The following is a 22,272-nucleotide window of genomic DNA, read 5'->3' on the forward strand; positions in this document are numbered from 1 at the left end:
GCATCTGCATCATCAGATGTTGGATGCACAACATTTATCTGCCTCCAAACCACAGAACTACCTTTTTTCCTCCTCTTGAATTTTTCTGCAGCTGTTTTAGAGCTTATGGAAAGAATTTTCAAAGTCATCTATATGACTTTGGGGCATAGTCCTGCTAACAGTAAATATTAATTAGGAAGCTTTGAACACATTAGTCACATTCTGATGCTTTTAGGCTAATTTTTTTTCAAAGTTGATTATACAGTAACTTTTAGAGAATGTTAAACACTAAATAGGGGAAATGCAAAACCTAAAAATCTAATTTTCTTTTAGGGTAAAAAAGAAGAAAGCATTAACTTCACACAGGGATATAAAGCCTAAATTTGTTTACTAAGCAGTTTTCATCCACTTCCTAAGTAGATTGATAGCTTGAGGAAAAATTTAGTAAGTCAATGAAAGCTTCATATGCACTTGCTTGATATAATGAGATTTGCCAGAATAGATCTGTAACTGCTTTTCTGAAGAACCATTTTCCCTACCAATTTTCCCCCCCCTTCCCCGCCAGGCTGATGAGTTCTGAAAATACCCTTCTGCAAGCCAGGGAAGAGGAAGGAGTCAAGTACGAGCGGACCTTTGTGGCGTCGGAGTTCATTGACTGGCTGATCCAGGAGGGAGAGGCCGCGACACGGAGCGAAGCGGAGCAGCTCGGCCGCAGGCTTTTGGAGCATGGCATTATACAGCACGGTGAGAAACCTACTGCCCAGCAGTAAAAGCTGCACTTACTGTAGCACTTTCTTCAGCTTAGATCATGTGGAGGGGCCCTTGTCTTCCTGATCACAGTATGTTTAGGTTCTAAATTATTTCAGACAGGAGTCTTAAGTAATTTTATTTAGTAGAAGGGTGGCTTTTTCAAAAGTGCATTGTATTAGCTCTGGAAATGCTTCGTCAAATGCAGAGTCTGGCTGGAATTTGCAACTTACAACTTAACAACTTCAGGATGTGGACGAAAGTCAGTATTCCTACACTTGTAGTAATTAACTTGTAGAGCTTGATATCTGCAATGTGTGTGATTGAGGTAAATAGATTTTTAAGGATCAAATAGGGATTAGAACCTTAAATTAGCTAAATTCTGTATGCAAGATAAAAATTTCAGGTTCTGTGTATCTCCCTACTTGTAGGCAGAACAGAGCATAGTCTGATGCCAGAAAAGCAGCTTTTCCTCTTGGGCATGTAACAGAGTTGTTCTAGTATGTTTGGGCAGGAAGGAGGATGTCACTTTTGGTTGAAGTGTTATTGTATTTGTCCTTGTGGTATAACTTTGAGGCCGGAATCAAATATTTCTTCATGGTCCAGTATAATGTGTCTGGCAAATACACCTTCATCAAGAAGCTCCTTCTGTTAAGGGTGGAGGAGACAGAGTTTTCTCTCTCTACTGCCCTGAGGGTGAAGAAATTAACACCCCTGGCCCCATTTTACATGTTGTCATTATCTGTTCTCAGTGCATGTTGCCCTTCTGTAACCAGGCATTTCCCACCATTGAAGTGGCAGTGCCTCTGGGAGCAATGAAGGGGTGCCAGGAGATGACAACAGAATGGCAGAAGTTGTTACCTACATTACTTAGTGCACAATGGGAAAATAATAATATCCTGGTGGTCCAAGTGTTGTTGCATCAAACCTAATTCTGACAGAGAACAAAGAGATGATATCAGCAGGCTGTTAGTACACAAGGTGCTAGATTGATTAGGTTGCTTGTTACTTCACAAGAAAACCTAGTTTTAATGAATAGAGAAAAGTGGGCATGTAAGTGATCTGCACAGTTCTGTCATGGTTCTAATCATGTTCACATTAACTTGCAATTACTAGGAGCTACTTCTGAATGTTTACAGTGATCAGCTTCCAATTCTATAATTACTCCTGTACTTCCTATGATTTATAGAGTGCCAACTGCTCAGAGCTTGATGGACAGGAAAGGTATGCCACCCCTCCTCTTTACAGCAGCAATGATTTCATTCCTATTTTTACTTGAACATTTTCTGTGTATTACATATGTGGTAAACTTTCCTTACTATCCTGGGGTCCCAAACCAGGACACTTACAAAAAAAAAATCTAAAAAAATGTAAGTGAGATTTATGCTGATACAGATGTTTTTTGCAGAGAAAATAAAGTCAGGAGTTAACATTTGGTGCAAAGCTGGTTTTCTTAGATACTGAGATCTTTGCAGAGCTAAGAAAGTCAGGATGTGGCTTTTCTTGCAGATCAACCATTGTTTCATTAACTAAGGCAAATGCTCAGCAGGGCACATTTGCAGGGAAATAATTTTGCCCCTGTCAAGCCAGGTTTCAGGGGTCATTCCTGAGTGACACTGGCTCTGCTCCTCTATGCATAGGCCTGGCCATTCTGCAGGTTTATCCCCTGCCCATGGTTTTCTTGTAGTCAAGAGTATATGCAAAGTGCACTCTAGGAAAGAGATTTGAAATTCATGAAGTAAAGACAGGGTTCTGGGAATTAGTTGATTGCTGAGGAAGTGGTCTTCTCACTTGTCCCTACCAGGTCATTGCTGCAAGGCACTGTCATCTTCCTCACCCAGTTTTTAATAAAACAAACATAACTGAGTGGGCATTTCACAAGGACTTGATGGGAATGCTGGGAGTAAAGTAAAACTCCCATGGTGTCCTGGAGATTTGTCTTCTATGAGTGAACATGCTTTCTCCTTTGTGAAAGGAAATTTCATTCATTTCACTGCAACAATTTGTCGAGATAGTGTCAGGAATATTGATGAAAGTACTGGCAGAACTAACATGGAGCTGGTTTGGGGTTCATCTTAGCAACTGGATATGACCTGTGCACATTGAAGGGTCTTGTAAATCTGGCTTCCTCTGAGAAAGGAGCTCAAAATGAGAACTACTGGTACAGAATTAGGGATATAAATTGGAAAACAGCAGGAAAGGTATTCTCTCCCCAACAACCTCCCACCCATCTTACAGTGTTTTTGATCCAGTTAAAAAACAAAAGAAAGCTATTTTTCTGTGTCTTAGTACCATAAATTCATTTCACCATACTGTGCTTCCATTGTTTTGTCTCTCATCAGCAATACCAAAATGTTACTGGACACTAATTGGCGTCCTTGTTGGCAGAACCAGCAGAAAGACTCTTGACTGAACAGCAGTGGAGAATAAAACATTTCCTGTCCTAAAGGCAATCTTTTTCTAGCAGTATGGTTTGATATCCACAATATGGAATAAAATAAAACCTGCTGTATTATTTTTATGAAGTATTTCTTAACCCACCTAATGTGATGGGAAGTAATAGAAATAGTTGCATCAAGTTGCCAATCTCAGTGGTAATTTTCCAGCCAATTACGCAATGTCTTTTTACTAATACTGACTTTCATTTCAATTACTCAGAGAAGCTGTATTCTGCAGCTGAGGCACTGTATTCAAAATGGCTTCCTGACACATTTTTCTTCACTTTAATTGGTCAGACGCAAACCAGGTTTCACACAGGAAACAAACACCAATGCTAATTTTAAAAAGGAAAACAGTGGTTTAAGAGGAATTGTATAAATGCTGCAAAAGCATCAAATTCTCAGTTTTAAAATAATCTTCCTGATCTCTTTGGACATATGTAACCATACACATTTCCCCTGCCATGCATGAAAATAATGAAATGTACTTAAGTGCTGAATTGCTTCCTGCCAAAATCTCACTGGCCTACACAAATCACCGAGATTCGCTCCCTTGGTTGAAGCATGGTGCTAATAATGCAGAGTTGTGGGTTTGATCCCCATATGGGCCATTCACATATGAGTTGGACTTAATGATTCTTGTGGGTCCCTTCCAACTCAGAATATTCTGTGATTCTGTGAAATCATAATCCACAAAACACCATTACCACCATTTTCACAAATAGAACGCAGATTTCCTTTGCTGTGTAATGGTACCCCAGGTAATATGGAATAAAGCCCCCATAAGTAGCAGGGAATTGTGCATTTTTAATTTCTTGAAGGCTAATGCTGGTGTTGGGATTGTAGTTGCCAGTAGTTACTTGGCATTTGTGAACACTGATGGCCTTCATCCAGAATATAGAAATAAAGCCTGTAGGAAGATTTATAAGTTTGGTGATGCACAAAAAATAAAGGCAGGGACAAAAGGTGCGCAGAACACATTTCTCAGCGGTAGAAAAGCCCATAAGAGCTTGATAACGTTAATAGATAAAACTTTCCTCCAGGACACTGGATCTTTCATAGTTCTTCTTCATATGGGCATGGTGGGACAGATTAGCTACTGTGGTCAAAAATCACATGCAGCAGGAGAAGAAGTTGTTCTCTGCCAGCTGCCAGCTCCCAGGTAGATCAGGCCAATGCAAGGATGGTCTGGGGGGCAGGCAGAGGACAGTGTGATCATCCACACATAGTCACAGCCCTTTCTCAGTCTGGAAAACGGAGATATTGAGATGTCCAAGGACAAAAGAGGGTATTCACAGAGCTCTTTATGGAGTTGTTTTTGGCTCATACTTGCTTATAGCCCTTTCTGAAGAGCTTACCCTGCCCCTGCAGCCACAACAATAGAGCACTGATGACATGACAGGCAGAATCTTCTTGTCCTCCTCCAAAGATTCATTTGGTATGAGAGCTTGAGGGATGGAGAAACATCTGCCTGCCTTGCAGAAACTTTTAAAGTCTGGAATCTCCAGTGATAAATAAGTTAAATTTAAATCTGGTTAATACTGTTAAGAGAAACCAGTGCTGTCTTAGGATAGCACCTACAACTTGCAAGATGAATATTTGCGTTTCTTGCATGGCAGCAACCAAACCATAGCTTACTTATGAATACTTTTCAATATATTGTGGGATGCAAACACACAGGGATTGCCTTGTACCACAGATGGTACCGTGGGTGCTGACAGTTGAGCCTGCGAGAAATGGGGGCCTGGGCAGCCGAACTCATCTCATGCCACATCACGTTCTGTCTGTTTTGTTGTTGTGGTTTCCCAAGCTGCTGCTGACCTTCATGCCCATGTGCTTGGTGTGATTTCTTCCCTGACATGCCCCCAGCATCTTCCCTGAGCAGTGACCACAGCACATTTCATCATGAAGCATTTTGCAATGGCTATCCATTCTGTTCCAGGGGATTGGGATGTGGATTCCCAGACTCAGACCAGCAGCAGAATAGGTGGGGTGAGGCTTTGCTTTCCTGAATGATTGAGGGATGTAAGAGTCTCTTTTAGAGATGACAGCTTAGCAGCTGTCTTCTTTGGAATATATGGTCTACCTGGACTTCAGTAAAGTCTTTGATACTGTTTCCTGTGATGTTCTTCAGAATCTGTATTCCCATGCTGTGGATGGGTGCACTCTTCACAGGGCCAAAACTTGGCTGGATGGCCAGGCCTGGAGTATCCCCCAGAGCTCAGTATTGGGGACAGGACTCATTACTGGGGCCAGCCCTCTTAATTATCTTTATTAAGGAGATCTTTATCAAGGGATCAAAGGCAGCAGAGGTGACTTTGTGGATGACACAAAGTTGGTTGGGAGTATTGATGGGAAGGTAGGAGAGCTCTACAGAGGGATCTGGACAGTCTGGAGTGATGGGTCAAGGCCAGTGGTGTGAGGTTCAACAAGGCCAGGTGCTGGGTCCTGCACTCGGGTCACAACAACCCCATGCAGGGAACCCTATCCAACACTCCAGGCTTGGAGATGATTGGTGAAAGGTACCCATTGGAAAAGGAACTGGGCTGGTTAACAGCAGCTGAACATGAGCCAGCAGTGAGCCCAGGTGGCCAAGAAGGTCAATGGCATCCTGGCTTGTATCCTCAACAGTGTGGCTAGCAGGACCAGGGCAGGGATTGTCCCCCTGTACTCAGCACTGGTGAGGCTGCACCTCAAATCCTGTGTCCAGTTCTGAGCCCCTCCACTACAAGGACATTGAGGGGCTGGAGCACATCCAGAGAAGGGCAACAGAGCTGGGGAAGGGTCTGGAGCACAAGTCTGATGAGGAGCAGCTGAGGGAGTTGGGGGTGTTTAGCCTGCAGAAAAGGAGGCCCAGGGGAGACCTTGTCACTCACTACAACTGCCTGACAGGAGGCTGTAGCCAGGTGGGGGTCAGGCTCTTCTGCCCGGTAACAAATGACAGGGCAAGAGAAAAAGGCCTCAGGTTGCACCAGGGCAAGTTTAGGTTGGGTATTAGGAAAACTTTCTTCACTGAAAGGGTTGTCTTGAATTGGAACTGCCCAGGGAAGTGATGGAGTTACCATCCCTAGAAGAATTTAAGATGTGTAGATGTGACACTTAAGGACATGGGTTAGTGGTGAACTTGGCAGTGTCAGGTTAATTTTTGAGGTTCATGACCTTAGAGGTCTTTTCCAACCTAAATGATTATATGATTTTGTCAGTGCTAGGATTTTTTGATGGTAATAAATATGTGATAAGATATCTTAGACATGACATCAGTATCTTTGGCCTCCACCCTCCTTTAAAATACCTTTCAATTTTAAAAAGTTTTATTGACAGAATTGCACTTGATCAGACCTGGTGTGTTCAAGGTAAACACGTGTTCTGCTGGCTTAGCACAGAAGCAGGTGCTTATCTCTTTTCAAGAGTTAATCTTTTGTCTGTGAACTCCACTGTGCAAATTACTTTCCATGACAAAAACCAACACTTTGTAGTGACTTTGTGAGAACAGTAAATGTTGACATGTGCTATGTCCCTGTCTCTGCAGGAAAGTCTTATATCTATATTTAATTGTCCCTATTCTTTCAAGGACTCTGTACCTTTATACAGCAGAGTTTCCTTTCTGAAGATGATCAGTGCATTTAGTTTTAAGCATCAAGACACATGATGAAATTGAAAGTTTGTTATAATTGTGGAAGTAGATTAAATATCTAACAAAGTATTATTTCTCTTGCTGTTGTTGAAAAGCTTTCCTTCTCTTCTAAAATTGCTGTGACTAATGAAGTATGTGCTGCTATATTTGCCTTAGGTGTCCACTGCTTATGATTAGCTGATTATGATTCACTTACAAAGTGAAAACTTGCCATCTATGTGAAATATGCTCTTCTTTAATTCAAGATTTCTCTTTGGAGCCCCTTTCTTGGAAATATCAACTGCAGATAGAAGTTTACAAGTGTCATTGAAGCATACCATAAATCCTTGACTTAATTGATCATAGGCTTTCTTCTCCAAAATCAACACATATATTTCTAGTTGGTCTAAAACCTGTATCACATCAGCCCTTGTATATATCCAAGCTTTCATTATGTTAAAAATTTTAAAACATCACATTTTTATAGATGATGCCTGGATTTATCTCAGTAAAAACACACGGCTTCAGTTAGTCTATGATGTCCTGCAACACAACTTTGTTTTTTTAAGTCCTGTTGCCCCCATGCTAATGCCAGGCAGAAGCACTCAGTTGATCGTGTGGCAGTTCCCATGTGTAGGGACAGTAACCTCACCCACAGTAATTCAGCTGCTTATGCTAGATCTGGAGACTTTGCCTATTTTTTATAATTTTGCCCTGGCAAGAAGTCAAAGAATAAGAACTTCGTATGTAATTGTAAAAACCCCCAGCTCCTTAGTATGTCAGTTTCTCATTGTGCTCTTCTTGCAGTTGTCTTTGTCTACAGCAGAAATGGATTTGGTTTTTGAAAGAGCCACATGCATTGTGTAAATAACATATGAAAAATTCTTTTCATATTAACTACTGAATTTTATTTTTCTGACAGAGAATGGGTTTCAGTTTTTAACAGCTGCAATAAAAAAAAAAAAAAAAAAGAAAAAAAGAAAAAAAAAAAGAGATACCCAGATGGGCCTTTTCATCTTCTGCTTCCCTTGCCACAGACTGTACTTTCCATACTTTATTTGGAAGCAAAGAAAAGCAGTTGGCTATGTTCTGTAAACTTACTAAATTAAAGATGATAAATCCTCATATACAAACCAAAAAGACTGCTGAAATGTGTGTGATTCCACACTGGCTTTTCATATTAGAGTAAGTAATGTGTATTTGAAAATATACTGCAAATAGATGGCAAACTGGCTGGAAAGACAAAATGTATATAGGAACACAAATCTGCATTCCTATTTTAAGGCAGCAGAAATAACATATTAATGCACTGATCAGAACATACCACCTTAATAAGAACAGGATACTCTGAATTTCAGTTCCCAAGGAACTTTTGGACAGTTTACTGTAATCCTGATGCTCTAAAGACAGTATAAAAGTTGTCTAGACTTTTTTTTGGACTACATGAATATACTACAGTTCATTGAAACAGCTCAGAAAGCCTTCCCTAGCTATAGCTCAGGGAGCTGTAGTTATAGCACAGCTTTTATTTTTTTTTCCTTGGACCTACTTACAGTCACAGGACCTATTTATTTCTGGACATGCTTACTGACTTCACCCTTAGTAGGATGAGCTGGAACAGCTCTCTGGGTTTTGTATTGCAGGGCCAGAAGCTGCCTTGCAGTTTTATACAAGAGGATCAATGGAAACAAGAGCAGTTCAAACTTAGATCCATTGTCTGTTCAAAGTGAATTCCTTGTAATCCAAATAAGAAAAAAATACAATTTAGTACAGCTGAGAGTGTAATGTGATGGTTGAATACATGCACAGGTGGGCTTATCTACGGTCTGTGTAGCATATAAACATTCATAAAAGGTGGAAATGCAAGTGTTGTGTTTATGCAGTGCAGGGAATCCAAGACCCAAGATCCAGGGCCCTGTGCTCACTGAACATCTGTAGTCTCTCTCCCTGGATTTGTGGGAGATCCAAGCAGGTGGAATTCATCAATGTCTAAAAGGAAACTAATCTGAATAGGTGCCATGATTAAAATGCATTTGCAGTGCCAGATTAGCAGAAAAACAGGAAGGCTTTGAGAGGAGTGGGAAAAGCATTGTCCAGTGCTGAATAAAGTGCCAGTTCCTCTGCTCCAGCCACACGTGTGTCAGTGCCGGGCAGAGTGGAGAGGGGCAGCACAGGAGTGGCTGGGTGCTGTGGCAGAGGTGGGCACTGGGGGCTGGGGGCTGGCTGAGCCCTGCGCGGCCGCTCTGTGCAGCTCTCAGCAGCCATCGGTGTTTGCCAAGCCCACGGACTCACCACTGCTTTGTGAAAGCCAAAGTGGACACACACTTCCACTGTTTGTCTGGCAAGGGACCAAAACTATGCTAGCCAAACGCCTGAGGCACAGAGGAGGCTGGCTCAGCAAGCTGTGTGCTATCCATAGAGAGAGGCATTTTTTTAAAGAACTCTTATTTTGTTTCCTTCCCTTTTAAACACTGGTTCTGCTTTGGAGAGGGGAGGGAGAAAGCAAAATGACATGGAGTGGGAGCCAGACCCTTCCTTGGGCACACTTTGGGTGCAGGTGGAAGCAGCTCCAGCTGTGCTGTCCTCCAGATAGCCCCCCCAGCCCCTGCCAGCCCCTGCAGCCTGTCGGTGTGTGTCTCATCATCCTGCCTTTGTTCTTGGCATGATGTTGCTTTTTTGGGGTAATATCCTGCCACTCTAGAGGTCAAAACTGATATGGTCATCTGTGACTGGCTGTATGAAGGCACAGACTATTGCAGCCAGTAATAGTGAAGGTCTAGAATGATCTGCAACTTCAAACTGCATTTCACATCATTTTAATAGAGGAAACTACCTCATTAAAAAGATAAAGTGTACTTGTGAATATACTGTGGCTGCTGCCCTGTGCAAAGACTTGGAAATACGTTGCGCACTGTTGGAAAGAGTTCAGTGCTGCTTTTGTCTTTAAGTGGAGAAAGATATATCCACAGTGAAAAATCCATACACTCTGCTCATGTTTTATAGCCTCTTCCTCTTAACCCTAACACAGGCACACTCTCACACAAACAAGCACACACTTCAATGTGTCCTCTGCTCTCTTGAGAAAAGCTGCTTATCTGGCTCCTTGTAACTTTGATCACCTTCCCACTGCTCCCTCAACATGGAACAGCGTTCCCTGGCTGCAGCCACGAGCTTGCTTGGTGGCAGTGCTGTTTCTGGGGATGTGCAGAGCAGCTGGAGTGCCTCACTGGATGTGTCCTACTGGGGACTGCAGCTTTCAGCTGGGAGAAAGCATTAATCACCACGGTGGAGATGTACACAGATTATCAGCGCTAAAAATCATGGGGAATTGAAGTGGTGGGAGGGATCTGGGGGAAAAGCCAGTTATGAAAATGGCCTGATTTTTCAGGCATGAGTCATACCATTTATTAAAATAGGCTTTTGTACTTTCTAAAGCTTCCTTGGTCCTATGTAATCAGTGTAAAGCTAATATTTCTATCTCTGCTGTGCATCAGCCTCCTTGAAAAAGTGGAAAATAAAAGGTTGTGAGCTCCATGCAGATCCTGGGATTTTATGTCAGAATCAGAAGCTGAAAGAAGATTTGCATGGATATTACTATTTATATTTTATGTATGTGAACAGAAGAGGAACTAGAAGCACCAAAGCTGCAACATTAAATGCTCCCAAACAGAGAAAATCCAAAATGAATATTCTGATTTTTCTCATCTGAACAGTAACATAAATGGTGATGGACCAGCTAAAATCCTTGCCAATGAAATTTGCAAACTCTAGGGACAGATAGACAGTAAACAAATAATTGAACTCTATTAATTAAATGGTCATTACCTCAAAAGAGATGGATTTTTTGTATAGCTAATGGTATAACTACAAGGCAGTGCATCTAGGAAATGAGAATACAGGCTCCACTCATTGCTGTGGAGCAGTGCTGTGCAGGGCACAAATTATTCCCATTTTGTGCTATTTGTGCAGTACAGTGCAGCGGTAATGGTGGGCCTGGGATGTACAAAAAGAACAACACCCAGTAAGAAAAGGGGAGTAAGGCTGTAATTGGGGGCCTGCAGTTCTGAGAAGTGGATTTTTAGGAAAGATAAAGAAGTTCTGAAGAGGACTCCAGAAGGGTTAAAAAAGATCAGAATTTAGGGGGTAGTATTTATTCAGTTGATAAAAGATACGTTTGAGAGTTGGCTTCATCTCTTCACAAATTTCTTTGCAAAGATTTTTGACCAGATTGTACATAACTTTCTAATGAAGGTGTGACAAAATCCAGGGATTAGCACCTAAAGTTAAGCAAACTCGGCTTTGAGTTGAATCTTTATTTTCTGTCAGGGCAAGTGACTGAAGGCTTGAATAGCTTGTAAAAGGAAGAGTAAAGTGGTCAATAAATGCTTTAAAGTATGAGTAAACTAAATTTTTTATAAGATTAAAAGATAATTGTTAAATTCTGTTTCTGGGAGAAATTTTGTGGCCTGTGTATGTGGGAGATTGGACTGGTGGGTTATGACTCTATCTCCAAAGTTTGACCTTGTTGAGTATATATATTAGTGTTGGTGCCTTTCCTTCCAGGACAATAAATGTGGTTTTGGAGGTTTCCAGTTGTCATATTTTTGCTTTACTCTCTTTGGTGCATTTCTTTCATAAGAAATGCATAAGGTGCACATTGTAACATGAACATGTTGCCACCTGAACAGCCATGAATTAAATTGGAGCAAGAAATATGAAGTCACCCCACCTTGTTTTTTGCATCACGCTCATAATGTAAAAATGCAGGTCCTGACACTCATCAGCCATGGCTTGACTGTTAAAGACAAACTGAAATGGGTGCCAGTTTGCTTTCCCATGCTGCACTATGGAGGGCAATGAACTAATTCAGAAGTAGTAATGTTAATCCCTTTCTAGAACAGCAACTTGCATGAGAGGTACCTGGAGCAAGAGCTTTGTCAGCTGCCACAAGTTTATCTGCTACTGCCTCTGAGTCAACACCCAGAGGTAACAACCTCTAAATTACCTTTAAAGAAACTGCTCCTGGGCAAGTCTGTGCAATCCTCTCAGCACTCTGCCATTGGTTTGGAAAAGCTTTTCCCTCCCACTTTTCTCTGCTGATTGCAGCAAAGTGTGGGCTGCTAAAGCAGTTGGGCTGAGCACTGTGACTGCACCTGTAGCTCGCACCCAGCAGCTGCCAGTGTAACAAACCAAACCCTCTGTGTGTGCTCTGCATCCAGCATTCCCAGAGCTGTGATTTACCAAGGACAAGGGCACGTGTCGCTTCTCCTGGCTCTTGCTTAAAGTCAGCCACTGCACCCGAGGAGTGCTTTCAGAAGCAGCCAGCACCCACATCTGCCTCCCCTTCCTCAACTTCTTCCTTCTGATCTGTGGTATGGAAATTCCTTTTTCCACACCTTTCCAGATACACTCTTCCTTACGCAGAGTCACAGCCTGGAAATTTAATCACAAATCATGCATAACTCAGATGATTTAACACAAAAAAAAAAAAAAAAAAAAAAAAAAAAAAAAAAAAAAAAAAAAAAAAAAAAAGCCCCATGAAGCACAGTAATAGTTTTGGCGAGAGACTTTATTTGATGATGTATGTACAAGGAGAGGCTGAGCTATATTGCACCTGTTTCTATTTTTAGCTTATTTTTAAATAGGTAAAAAATGACATGATGCTACAAGCACATGATATGTGAACTGTCCTTAGAAATGAGGAGGTTAAAATATGAAAGTCAAGGAGCATGCCAAATTCTATACTGCTGCTACATGTCCTAAGCATTTTGGCTACAAATCATTTGTTGTGTAAATCATATACAAATATTCTCCAACACACAGTCATTGGACTTAGCATTTCCACTTGCACTTATCTATTGTATAAAAATTTACCCTTCTATAGTCTGAAATAATTACAGCAGAGATTAATGACTTAAGTGGAAAACCTAAGCCTTCCTGGTTTAAATGTATAAATATGACAATATTTAATTCAAAACAATTTTAATTCAAAACATTAAAATATGTTCAGTATCATGTCATAAAAATGTTTACATTATCTAGTTTCATGGTCAGTAATTCTTGAATTTCAGAGTGCTTGACAATGTCTGCAGCATGAGTGTGTGTTTATCTCTGATTTTCATAATTTTTGAGTACTGTCAGAGCACTTGAGTTAATGACACAAACAACAGAATAATTTTTGTTAAAAACAGTGGCGTCATAATATTTAACTTGACTCCGAAACCCTACTGATATTTCTTACATTGTGAATGGTTGGCCACAGCAGTTCTGTTTCCAAGGAAGCATTTATGGAGCCCTCTTTCATTTAAGATTATGAATCGTAATAGTGCTGAATAAATAGAGCTTACCTTTTTAAGATTGTGTTTGAGATGGCCTCAAACATTTTTTCTGTCTTTAAATTAGGTTATTCTAATAATGTGGTAAAATATTGATAGATATTGCTACTTTTACTTATTATGTCAGGGATCTTAAAATGAAACTGGTAGCTGCAAACACCTACATACTAACTCTGCCTCTGATAGCAAATCCTTTGGGGGATGTAGGCAGATTGCCAAATCTCTCCTCCTCTACTTCCGTTCTTCAAAAATAGTGATTGTTAGTAAGTGTTGTTTAATAGTATTGCATATGATATGTATCCAAAATGGGGAGCACAGCAGCAGTGTGTGCCTGCAATAATTAATGTGTCAGAACACAGTAACAAAGTACTTGTGATGCTAAATTTGGCTTAACAAAGCCATTTTGCATCTCTGAGGACCCAAGGGATTCAGCATCAAAAGGAAGCAGACAAAAGCCAAGTGGCACTGGCTCTTCCAAAAACTTTTCACAGAGCCAGGCAATCTAAGGGATGCCTTAGAACCTTTGCCATGCGACTGTGGGGCAGATGGTCTGTGTGGCAGCTTGGGCACCAGCATGAGCAGCTCAGAAAGTTCCTGTGTGCTGATTATTCCTTGTGTCCCAAAGGTAGAAGTCCATTTGTACAGACAGTGTCTCTGACAGTGACCCAGGCAGGCAAGGGAATATGCTTCTTCACAAGATGGTCTGACTTCATAAGGCAGTTTCTGCATCCACACAGGAGATGGTGCCCTCAGGATCATATCCAGGACTGGCATCTTCCTTATTGTCTGGGTGACTTGACATCCCTGGAGGTGACTGGAATGGACTTTTTCCTCTTTGGGGTTATTTCTTCAGCTCACAAACATCACATGACTTACTGGCAGTTTATGTATAAATACAGCCTATTTTGCAAGGTTGTCATGTGTGGTGTAGTTCTATAGTTCCATGAAGAGTAACCTGAGACACAGGGAGTGTTCAAAAGGGATGAGAGCAAGAAAGACAATGTTAGGGATGAGAATGAAAGGAAATCAGCCAGCAGGGTTCCAGGATCTGGTTCTTGCGTAGCACCTTGGACTCTGCTGGTTTTTGGACCCCGTGTATTGGGCAGAGCAAAGAGCAAGGCAAAAGTTCTGTGTCTGCAGTAGGAGGCCAAGTGACTGAGACATGTAATAATAGACTTGGCTGACCTTAGTGCATACCTGTGTTGTTTACACTTTACACATAAATATCTATAGCTCACCAGTTCTTACAATTCAGTTTTGCAAGAAATGCAATTTATAAATCCAGAAGCTGGATTCTTCATTGAAAAGGTCAAATGTGGGAAATTATTTCTGCAGAATGTTATCACAGAAGCCGGGTAAAAATGGAGAAAAATGCTGCCAAACACCTACTGCAGCTATTTTACATGCAGAATACTCCAGAGAGATTTCCTGCAATCAGGACCTGCAGGAGTCAAAGCACTTTCAGGACCTGGCACAGAGCTCCATCCAACTACTGCATTTTTCATCACAGCATTGGTGGCAGTGAAGACGTAGATGTTCTAGTGATGTTGCAGTCTGGGGGTAGGCTTGGTGCTCCTGCTCTGACACCAGCAGCCTGGGGTTTACTCTCAGTGTCAATACAGGTCGTAATTAACATTTTTCTTCATTATGTAAGAAATGATTTTTGGCCAGGTGCCTGTTCCCAAACCTTGTGTATCCGTGCAAAGCAGGGAAGTGGCCTGCAGGAAATGTCTGGGACACAGTGTCTGTGGTGAACAAGACAGAGGAAATACACAGGTCTTGATTCTTTGCTGCCCTGTAGCTCTGGACAACGTAGTTGGACAGAGCTCCAGGGGCTGCCCTAGACTGATGAATTTACACAAAACCTGATGTAAGGAACTAAGTTTGGTCTGTGGGGCCAGCAGCAGCAAGGCTTACAGAGGAATCGTGCACAGAGATGGGCCATTATGCAACTTGTCACAGAGAGGTAAAGTACTTCTATTTCCACTGGGCAATAAAAAGTGCATATCATTAATCAAAGTAATGTAAAAGATTCTTCTCAGCATTTGCCACTACAATTCCTAGTTTGCTATTGCTGCTATAAAGGGTGTCTATTGAAGCCACCTGTGTGAAGCTTTCTCCTCTTTCTGAGGCTGCACAGGGGAAGAGGAGAACTCTGAGCATTGCATCCTTACAGCAAAGTCTGTAGTGCACAGGTTGCACATGGGTAGGCTTGGATTTCTTTCTATGCCTACCAGGCATAGACTTTGTATCCATTTCTTTTCCTAGTGTCCAACAAGCACCATTTTTTGGACAGCAACTTGCTCTACCAGTGCAGAATGAATTTCCGCCGGCGGCGGCGATTAATGGAGCTGCTCACAGAGAAATCTCGCTTGATGCCAGAAAGCCATGACAGCCCGTTCTGCCTGCGCAAGCAGAACCATGACAACAGGAAACACACCAGTTTTCTCTCAGGTGACTCATTAATTATACTGCTGTTTGTAGAGTGACTCCATGGAGTATTAAAAAATTGATTTTGGACAAAGGATTTCAGTGTTAGAAAAAAATGCAGGGCTAAGTATTATATGTCCCTGTTCATATGGGATTGTCCATTCACTCATTTTACCAAACCCACAGCTCCCTGGGGTGTATCTGTATCAACAGCATTTCAGATGCTGGTCAAAATTTGGGATCCATATTCAAACTGAACTGGTTGAAGTCCCCCAAACTCAAAGTAATTTGTCATACATCCTATGGGGATTTTTCAAGAAGATTAAAATTGAGGGGAAGGGGTCCTGCAGCATTTGTGAACGGTAATATCTAGTAAGAACTGAAAGACGGGAAACAAAAACTGGAAAAATGTAGTTCCCTGTATTGGAATGCCTCTTAGGAGACACTGCAATGGGAGCAGTTCAGCCATACTGTTAGTTACAGCATTACTGTCATGCAGTGACTCTTCTAACAAGGTAGGACATACTAACCCATTCCCAGTGTCGTCAGTGAAAGCATGGCTTGTTGCTTTTTTTTTTTTTTTTTAAAGAAGTAGGGAAATGCTTAATAACTGGTACCTGCTCCCTTTCTCTCTGTGTTTTCTCTCTGCTTGCAGTGAGTCCCACCAAGGAGATAAAGATCGTGTCGGCAGTGCGGAGGAGCAGCATGAGCAGCTGTGGCAGCAGCGGGTACTTCAGCAGTAGCCCCACGCTCAGCAGCAGTCCCCCCGTGCTCTGCAACCCCAAATCTGGTGAGCACCAGCACGGCTTCTGATGCACAGCAGCCAGGGTGCAGACATCTCTGTGGGGAGAAGGCGACGTGAAGAATGCCTATCATCATGGCTAAGCCTCTGTTTCCAAGAATACATTAAAAATTCACAGTTTTTGTAGGCCAGAGGGAACTATTATCATCTTCTAGCCTGAAGTCCTGTTGAACACAAGCCAGACGTCTGCCTCCAGTAATCTCTGTGTCAAGTCCATAATTGTGGTTTGAGCCGCAGTTTATCTCTTAGGACTACGTGCAGTCAGAGGCCTAGATTTGCCTTTTCACTGCCAAGCTCTGAACCAATTCAAATCTCCTCCTGGAGACATTCCTTTGGTGCAAGTCAGAGGAGAGTTTAACTATCCAGTGACTGCTTGAGCTGCTATGGAGTAACACCCCTCAGAAAACAGCAGGCTCTAAAAAAAACTGAGGCAGCATTGTTTCAGCCTGTCAGAGACCATTTGAACACTTTAATTTGTTTTAAGTTTTACACTGGACTGTTTCAGAAGGTAGAAGTAGTATTGAAGCTTATTTTCCTTTTGAAAGGATTTCCTATCCCATGCCGGAAGGTTAAACACACCCATTCTTCCACAGTTCACTTAAAATTGTTTCTTACTGTACATCTGGGAAGGGAAAAACAGACCAAGATAGATATTGTTTCAGCCTCTCTGTTTCCCTCAGAAATAGCCCTGAATATCAAGCAGGGCCCCTGCTGTCCTTTGAGTTCCTTATTATTTCAAATTCACCAAGTCCCTGCCAGTGGTATGGTGAGTACTGTACAACAGGGTAAGGCTTCAGTGGATATGTGTAATCTTCGCTTTCAGAAGGATGCTGGCATTTGAAGTGATTACAGGAGAGTGCCTCAAGCACTAGGTGAATGCTGTTCAAAACATTGACCATTTACTCTGGAGATGAGTGAGCTAAAGTGTGTTTCATTCCTGCTGTGCAGAGTGGCCATCAGAAAGGGAAGGATATTTTCCCTCTCTCTCCTTTTAGCACATTTCCTTCCCTCTTCTTAAGCTCTGCTGGGAATTCAGTATGCAGTTCTGAACTAAAATAATTAGAAGGACTCAGTAAGATTATGTGCTCAGAAGCCATAACCCCCTCCAGCAGACCTGCTGCCCAGCAGAAGAAATGCTGTCAGTTCTAGTGGCCATTGCATCCTCGGAGTGTGTTACTGTTGGGTGTTCAGCACCACCTTCCAGTATGCTCACCCCTTCATGCAAGGGGCTTGCCCCTAGATAAAGGGTGCTACAGTATCATGTTTTGGCAGAATATCTCTCAGGTATACTTTCCAGAAATGCTCTGGTAGCTTTTGTATGGGGAGCTCTTTGTCCCCAGTACATTAATTACATCCTGGAAATTTTTCTAGGACAGATAAAACAGCATTCATGTGCTATCCATAAATGTGTATGTTATCTAAAGTATGCCAACTATTCTGTTCATTTATGGTTCTGATTTTATATGAAGTGTCAGCCCATGAGTAGTGAGAACAAGTTTATTTTAATGCAGCTGATTACACAATACTGGAAGGAAAGAATAGGCTGATGTTGCTCTTGCATAAATTTTTTAGAAGAAACTTTCCCTTAGGACTAGTTTTCAAACTGTGAATAGCTTTAACAGACTCATATTTGAAAAAAGACAGCAGTGGGCTTATAAACAGGCTGATTTTTAAGAATTATACAATTACGGGCAATGTAGGGTTATTTCTCCCAGAGCACAAGTACAGATCCACATGTCAGCTTGGATAGGTTAACATAAGGCTGTCAGATGGAAATGTTATGAGGAATTCTTAATCTTCTGCTCACTATAAGGAGACTTTGTTCACAAGTAGCTTCCTGCTATCCAAACCCAGAGCATGTTGCTGAACTACATGCTGATAAACACAAGGCAGAGGTGTATTTGTTGTCAGACGAGCTCTCTTGCAGGAACTTAAAAAACACCCAGGTCATGACTTGACCAACCATGTAGAAAAACAATCATCAAACAAAAAAAAAATTCTGGAGGCATGATGAAGAGAGGCACATAAGAGAGCTCTGCGTGGATGATTTACTAGATTCTGACTTGTCAAATGAGCACAATCATTCAGTTTTTTCACATTGACCAGACACACTCTGCAAAGAATAACACTGGCTAAATGACAGTTCATCAAAATGCATGGGAAGGTTAAAAAAAAAAAAAGTATTGGTTTCTCTGCTAGAATTCTCCCTGCTCCCATGAATGCCATTAAGAAACTCAAGAACATCTTCAAATACCATCTGTGAGAAATTTTGTCTCCCACTTGTGACTGAAAAGACAGACACCATCAAAATTATTTATAACTAAAAGAAAAACAGACATCATATTAAGGGTGAAGCAGGCAAATGGGGTGAACAGCATATATCTTTATGTTGTCCTTTGTCTTTGAAGCATTTATGGACAGATAAAAAGTGGTACACGGGATGGTATTGATTTGATCTGGCAAAACTTAAAATTTAATTTGTTCGGAGGAAAATTATGCCATTACATGGGAAGGCAATGGGAACCTGCAGAAACTTACTGCAGAAAGGTATTGCCTTTCATTTAAAATCCCAGACATCTGTACGTTACCTTATCTGTCCCTGGATAAGATGGGAGTTATAGGTCTGTGCCTACAGTTGCAGAAGTCTCTTGAGATAATTCCTTACCCAAGCAGGATTTTCTTGCTATTCATTTCTGTGATTCAAACCCAACTCAGATGAAATAGCAGAGAGCACCCAACAAGCACACAGTGAACTGTGAAGGAAAGATGCTCTGTGCCAGGAAGGTTGGTCACTTCTTTCAACACTGGACAAAGGAAAAGCCACTTCTGAGTTTTGTGATAGTGTTTAGGGGATTTTGATTGCAGACAACAAAATCTGTTGGCTAAATGTCCCAGTTTTCCAAAGATCTCAGCATTTATACTCAGTGTTATCCTGCGGGCTTTTCCTTGGTTCTCTTACTGCTTTCAAACAAGTTTGCAAGAATTGAAAGCATGTATGGGAAGTGGGGCCAAAAAGATGTATCCCAACGCTGTGTCTTATTTATTAGGAGAAACTGCAAAGGAATGTTTTTATTGAATATTCATTTCTGTACCTCCACAGTATTAAAGAGACCTGTGACTGCTGATGAGCTCTTGATGCCCGGAGCCCCATATGTTAGAAAAACTTTTACGGTATGTCTCCAGTATTTTTCTTTATTTTCTCCATGTTATATGCATATTGGCAATCCAAACAGACATTTTTATATGGGATAATTAGAGCTTATTTGTATTTGCTGAGGTTTGTACTGCAAAATCCCAAACTCCATTGTCAGTGCTTCCACAAATTACAGGTCTGATTCAGTTTATTCTGTATTTATGCCAGTGTGATACTTAAAGGGGGTGTAAAATTACATAAAGCCAATAACATTTGTATTATACAAACTCATCCAGACTTGGTGCTCCTGCTCTGCAGGAGTGGATCACCTACCCAAATGGAAGTTTTCTAGCAGAGTCTTTCTACATGATGGGACAGAAAATTTGACTAACATACATTATTAGAGCCCTTCTTTAAAAACGTTCTTGAACCTAGTAATTGGAAGCATTGCTTTTACAGCTGCCTAGTTCAACAAAGAAACTCCATTAAAAGTGAGAGGAATCATTTGGATCGAGCCTTTCCCATGAGTGACATAGCAGCCTGTACTCTACCATGTGTTAGAAGTACAGACATGTTGAAATTACATCTTGGACCATTTAGAAGTTACCCCCTTGAATTTCGTGGAGCTGCTTGAAAGTGATCACGTCCTTTCCTCTTTCCAGATCGTTGGTGATGCCGTGGGCTGGGGCTTTGTGGTGCGGGGGAGCAAACCCTGCCACATCCAGGCTGTGGACCCCAGTGGGCCAGCGGCCGCTGCTGGGATGAAGGTGGGTTCTCAAAATGAGATGATTTCCCAGGGAAATTTGTGCTGCTCAGTGAAGTGTGGCAAGCACATTTCTCTCTCTCTCAGGATTTTTTATTGAGGTGCACAGAGAGAAATGAAAGAGAAAACAATTTCTATTTCTGCTCCTTGTTTTTCTCTTGTGGAATGTGTTTGGAGAATTGTTTACCCAGAGTGAGCGCTTGGTTGGACCATGGTGGATTGTTTGGGCCTGATGGCCAATTGGATCCACCTGTGTCTGGACTCTGGAGAACAGGGTCACGAGTTGTGAGTTAGTGAGATATGATAGTTAGAGAAAGTAGCATCTAGTATTTAATATCCTCTTTTTTATAGCATATTAATGTATTATAACCTAATTATAATAAATAAATCATTCAGCCTTCTGAAATGGAGTTAAACATCATCATTCTTCCCATTGGGTTCACCAACATCTACAACAGTGAAGGTCTGCCTGCATTTGGGGAGGGAGAGGTGCTTTTTTTCCCAGTGTGCCTTTGTCTCAGTTTCAGACATTTGTGCACGGTGAGTTCTGTTGTCTTTAAGCCCCCTCCTGTTTCTTTTCTTCTGTTCTTGAGATTCTTGAAGTCTCTTTTTTGGGAGACTCAATTATTCTTTCCAAGTTGCTCTTTTGACCTTTTCCCTTTTTCAAGTGGGTTTTCATTCATGTGGTTGGCTGGTTTTGGTGGTGGTGGTGTTCCCATTTTTTGATGGATTTTTTTTAAATTGCGATGTTTTTTTTCAACTCTGCACAAGTTTGGCTTCCCTCTTTACTTTACAATTTATGTGACTGCTGGTACGCACCTTCTGGACTTTGCCTTTATAGGAACAGGCAAAGTCAGACATACCTAGTGAGAGTGAAGCTAGCATAGCCCATTGTTCAGTGTAAAGCAGTTAAGATTCAAGACACTTTGGAAAGAACAACGGATGATGCTTTCATAAAGAGCTGAAATAGCTTCATAAGTGATTTAAGAATCAATAAATACACGTTTCACTTTTAGCTTTTGCACTGCAATGCAGAGCCCATTGACTTACCTGTGGGCTTGGATCACATCCTACATATATTTGTGAACTAATCTTTGCCTTGTACAAAGAGAAAAATAAACTCAAAGTATTATGATAAATACAGATAAAAGCAAGAAAGTTAAGTTAGCTGCTACACCTGCTCCAATGGCCAGAAAGATTAAACTACCCATTTATGCCATTGTATAGCAGCAACACAGATGAAGGTTTCAGGTGTATTCCACATGTACCCCAGTTTGCCATGAATTTTGTCCAGCCTTCTGATTAATGTCTCTTTTCCATCACACTTATTCCAGCTGCCTGTCACCTGTCTATTCACACCCACCAAGCTGAAGGCCACAGCTCCTGCCTGCTGCACGGTGCCAGACCTGCCATGGGACCCTCCTTAGCAAGTGCAGGACAGGGGTTTCTGCTCTCTGGATGCTGATTCTTTTTTTAATTGAACTTTCAAGCACATGCTGTCTTTGAAACTTTTTTTTAGTACAGGTAGGCAAAACCCCTGGGACAGGGAATGGCAGCTGCAGAGCTTGTTGGTGCATGCAGCACCCAGACACATCCTGCTGGCAAACAAGCTTGAGTTCCGAGGGAGCTGGAAGTTTTTGAATATAATATACATTTATAATTTTTATATGAAGAGTATAATTTTCAAATAATGACCCTGCCTAAAATGTAAAGGGCCTAAGTTTAAAAACAATTTATTAATTCATGTGCATATTCTAAATCCTGAACTTGGGAGCTTAGTATTTTACAGCAGTTTTATTCTCTGAATATAGAAGCTAGCAGTACAGTGGGGCAATTCTGAAACCTGACTTGTAAAAACAACACTCTGGTGTCATATGTGTCATCCCATGGGGTTGCAGAGGTCTATCTGAACCATTCAAGACTGAAGAATGCAAAATAGTTCACTGTCCTGAGAGGAACAAGCAGTGTTGTAAAACTGGGATATATTGCCTTGATTTTACACAAGGACAGATCTGATTATTTTTAAAGCTGT

General features: G+C 41.4%; 1 protein-coding gene across 1 annotated transcript in view; it reads left to right on the forward strand.

Annotated features, from left to right (window-relative positions):
• The window catches only part of DEPTOR (DEP domain containing MTOR interacting protein), a 77,915-nt gene that overhangs the window by 32,168 nt on the left and 23,475 nt on the right, over positions 1-22,272 (forward strand). The window contains exons 5-9 of the mRNA XM_054000922.1: positions 545-723; positions 15,381-15,566; positions 16,198-16,332; positions 19,445-19,515; positions 20,140-20,244. Of these exons, the coding sequence (XP_053856897.1) occupies positions 545-723; positions 15,381-15,566; positions 16,198-16,332; positions 19,445-19,515; positions 20,140-20,244 (676 nt within the window). The remainder of the gene's footprint in view (positions 1-544; positions 724-15,380; positions 15,567-16,197; positions 16,333-19,444; positions 19,516-20,139; positions 20,245-22,272) is intronic.

The sequence above is a fragment of the Vidua macroura genome, chromosome 1 (assembly GCF_024509145.1).
Source record: "Vidua macroura isolate BioBank_ID:100142 chromosome 1, ASM2450914v1, whole genome shotgun sequence".
NCBI lineage: Eukaryota > Metazoa > Chordata > Aves > Passeriformes > Viduidae > Vidua > Vidua macroura.